Raw genomic sequence first — 3,668 nt, forward strand, 5'->3', positions numbered from 1 at the left:
CCCCAAAGTTTGTCTGTGTATTTTCCGTCTGGCGGTTATGTGTGCCTTGAGAGGTCTGACTGTGTTCAGATTTTACAAATGTAATGGAGATCATCCAGTAACACAGTGTGGCTTTGCAAAGGTCAACTCCTAAATTTAAAAGGAACAATTATGGGTCGGTCTCATTCACAGCTGGTATGCTGTGGGTGCTTTGTGCCCCTCTAGTGATGCAGTGCCAAGATAAACCTTGTGTAGCTAGTTGACTGAGCTGGGTCATTGGTGCTCATAGCATTGTTGGAATGGTGCAAATCAGCTGAAGCCACCCTAGCAAATTTAGCCTTACATTGTAAAATATGTTACATAAAATTAAGAAGTATATCATTACTTTTTATCAGAGAAGGTTTTATTCCTTTGGAGGTTGATCTCTGGAGAATATGCTGAGGAATCTCTTTACTGAGGGAGCATGTGATTAAATCTGCATTGACAGGTCTAGGATAGGATGCATGTAATAAAGTTAAACATTATGGTGGTGCACATATTCCAAAAATAGTATGATCCTTTGTATTTAAAGTGGAATTTAGAAATAAATCTAATATTCCTTTCTTTCACGTCTTCCTCTTCTCATGTTACATCTTCAGATGTCTTTTTTTGCTGCATGTTTTTCTTTCTCTTTAATGGCACATCTGCCTCAAAAACATCAAGCTCTGTCATTCTCCTTAGTTATGGCTGTCTTGCTTAAATTTCTAGCCCCCTACAAAACAGGGTTTTTTCTCAGAAGATGTTGTGTGTTCAATCATTTTAGCTTTTTTGAGCAAAGGTGTAGGAACTCATGGAGTCCTGCTTGAGCGGAAGGATTGAGAGCTAGAAAGTAGGAGAAGCCTGATCGCTTGAAACATCTCACAAATAACTTTTTCTTACACTTTTTTTTTGTTTCTCCTAGGCTATCAATGAGCTCCAGAAGAATGGAATGAATATGAGCTTTTCATTTTTGAATTATGCCCAATCAAGCCAGTGTCGAAACTGGCAAGACAGCTCAGTGAGTTACGCAGCTGGAGCACTGATGGTCCACTGAAACTTTGAATACTCAGGGATGGCACCTGCACACACTCTCTATACGGGGTCCCAGCCTAGCCCTTGCAAAGATACAGTTCCTGGTCTTTGGGTATACTGAAACCTCAAACTAATAGAACTCTCTTCTTTTCTAGTAGGTGTAGTCCTTCCTTAGTTTCAACTCATTTAAAAATGCCTTGTTTAGGACAATGGAAAAAAGGCTGGTGTCTGTCAATATTTTGTGATTTTAAAAGGTGATGATGATTGTAAAGGCATGGTGGCAGACAGTCCTTAAAAGTACAACATGTAAAGCATTTACCATATCCTAAATTTGCACTCTTTGCAGACCTGTGCACATGTATTCAGCTTTCAGAATAGTTTTGCAAGTTGTAAACAGAAAAAAGGGGTGGAAGCTTTTTAATAAAAATGCATTTATAAATGATCCTGTATTAGAATATAATAAATCTCCAGTATAGTCAGTTACTACCCGTGTTGTACAACAGATATCTTCTATTTTAGTTGCTAATAAAGGGCTACACAAACCAAAATAGTCTGATTTAAACTTATTGCTTTGTGTTCTGTATGTGAACTGCTAATCATAACTTCATTTCTTCTCAGCTTTTATGCCTGATAAGGAAACTCAACCATTCTGTAAAGTACTTTTAGAATGTATTTTATATTCAACATTTGTCATGACTGTGTCATTTACAGAATTTTTTTACCTCAAAGCTGCAATATGAGTTCAGCTTTGCAAATGGTTTTTTAAAAACTTTTGTATTTTTAGTGCTTGTATTTGTTTCACAGAACAACATATAACATTATCTTCTAACTTACGATACAAATAGTCAAAAAACCCAATTTTGGTGATTTTTTGCTTGAAGCTTATTAAACGAAAATGAATACCTAACTTTACTTGCCTTGATTTAAGATTGAAAACAGTAATCTACAGATGAGGTGAATCTGAAAACTCACAGATCATAAAGGCCACATCAGATCTTAAGGATCTGAGTGGGGAAAACCCTCACATTTGAAAATTTAAATATTTTTTTTAAAATGTGTTCCAGTATCTTAAAACATCACCACATCTTATGGGTTTCTTGAGCTTTTTCCAACCAAAATATGAATTGTTTGTTCATTTAGCACCATTTTGGAAGACTGTTTTGTTTAATAAATAGCACAAAGTGTGATGGCAGTAGTTACTCTTTATCTAAATGGAGTTAATATTCCCTGAGCTGTGATCTAAAGTAGGCAGCCTTTACATGTGTGTAATACTTGGCTTTTGGTGGAGAGAGGAACATTGATAAATAAGATCGATTGACACTTATGAGCATCATTGCACATGATGTCTCCAGCTTAAATTGTGCCAGATGTGATGTTTTCTGGAATTTTGGGAATCGATATGTAGCTTGGACACTACTTGCAGAAATAATGCCACACCCGTATTTTTCTTTGGATGGTCACCACTTCTCTTATATCAGGTGAATGCTCCATTTATAAAAATGAACTACTTTACAGATATTTCTAAGCCATCATAAACTCCAAACATTTTTTGCGTGTTTTCTCTGTTTGTTGCCTTGCTGCTTTGACCTCTTGAAAACTTACAGCAGCAGACAGAAAACTGTTTTGGGCTATCAAAGAAAAACAGAAATATGTGAAAGTAAAATTGAATTGGTAGTCACTTATAGTTTCAGAGGTTTCTGACTGTGCCTTATTTATCAGAGATGATTTTGTCATTGAAATGAACACATTTCTTCTTTTAAATTTTATCAATTCAAGGATTATTTAGAAGTTGAATTTGTCATCCATAATACCAAATGTGGCATTGAAATGTGCAGTTATTTGAATTGATTAAACATATCCTTTCTCCATAAGGTAAATGTAGTAATAACCTTCAAATACAGATATTTTTAAGTTGCATCTCTGCTCTGTAAGAAGATATTTTGGTTTTCTTTGTTTTTAAAAAAAAAAAACAACTGGAAACTTTCCAAGGAAAATCTGACAACCATTTTACTCAGCATAGTGTTCTGAAATATCTCTCAATGACACGACTTCTTACCACCTGTAAACTATGTAATGTATTTCAGAATAAAGTTTCTAATTAAAATCAGAATTTCTGAGCCTACTAATAACACCAGCTGTGGCAGTTCAGGAACCTGGACAAAGGGAAAGACTACTGAAGCAAGTGAAAACTGGGTTAAAAACTAAAGAACCCAAAGTGGGGCAGCCTACCTCATTTGAGGGCAGCAATGTATTTCCAGAATATATTTAATTTTTTTTGGTCTTGATGATGATTGGCTTTTTTTGCTGTAATAACTTGAAAATTTTCCTGGTGCCTCAGTTTTTTAAATACGTCAAGGCAAAATTTGTGTCCAGACACCAGAATCTTCACTGAAGACCATATTGTTTCAGCTCAACCAAGGATCCTTTTCTCATTCAAATATGGGCAATATGTTCTTTGAGATAAATCCTGATTTGCTATATATGCATGAGCAGGTCCATTCACTTTTCTTGGATTATGCGTGTGAGTAAAATGAGCAGGGTTGACACCTTTTTGGTCACAGTAGACATGTATACATGAGACACTAACTGCGCAGTAACTCATCACAGCACAAACAGTGCTAATATGCTACCTCACAGTA

General features: G+C 35.6%; 1 protein-coding gene across 2 annotated transcripts in view; it reads left to right on the top strand.

Moving 5' to 3' along the window:
- MEMO1 (mediator of cell motility 1) overlaps positions 1–3,085 on the top strand; it is a 50,527-nt gene extending 47,442 nt beyond the window's left edge. For both annotated transcript variants that reach the window (XM_025205142.1, XM_025205143.1), the window contains one exon: positions 920–3,085. In XM_025205142.1, the coding sequence (XP_025060927.1) occupies positions 920–1,051 (132 nt within the window). In that variant the 3' untranslated portion in view covers positions 1,052–3,085. The remainder of the gene's footprint in view (positions 1–919) is intronic.
- The last annotated feature ends 583 nt before the right edge of the window (positions 3,086–3,668 follow it).

The sequence above is a fragment of the Alligator sinensis genome, unplaced genomic scaffold (genome assembly GCF_000455745.1).
Source record: "Alligator sinensis unplaced genomic scaffold, ASM45574v1 scaffold284_1, whole genome shotgun sequence".
Taxonomy (NCBI): Eukaryota; Metazoa; Chordata; order Crocodylia; family Alligatoridae; genus Alligator; species Alligator sinensis.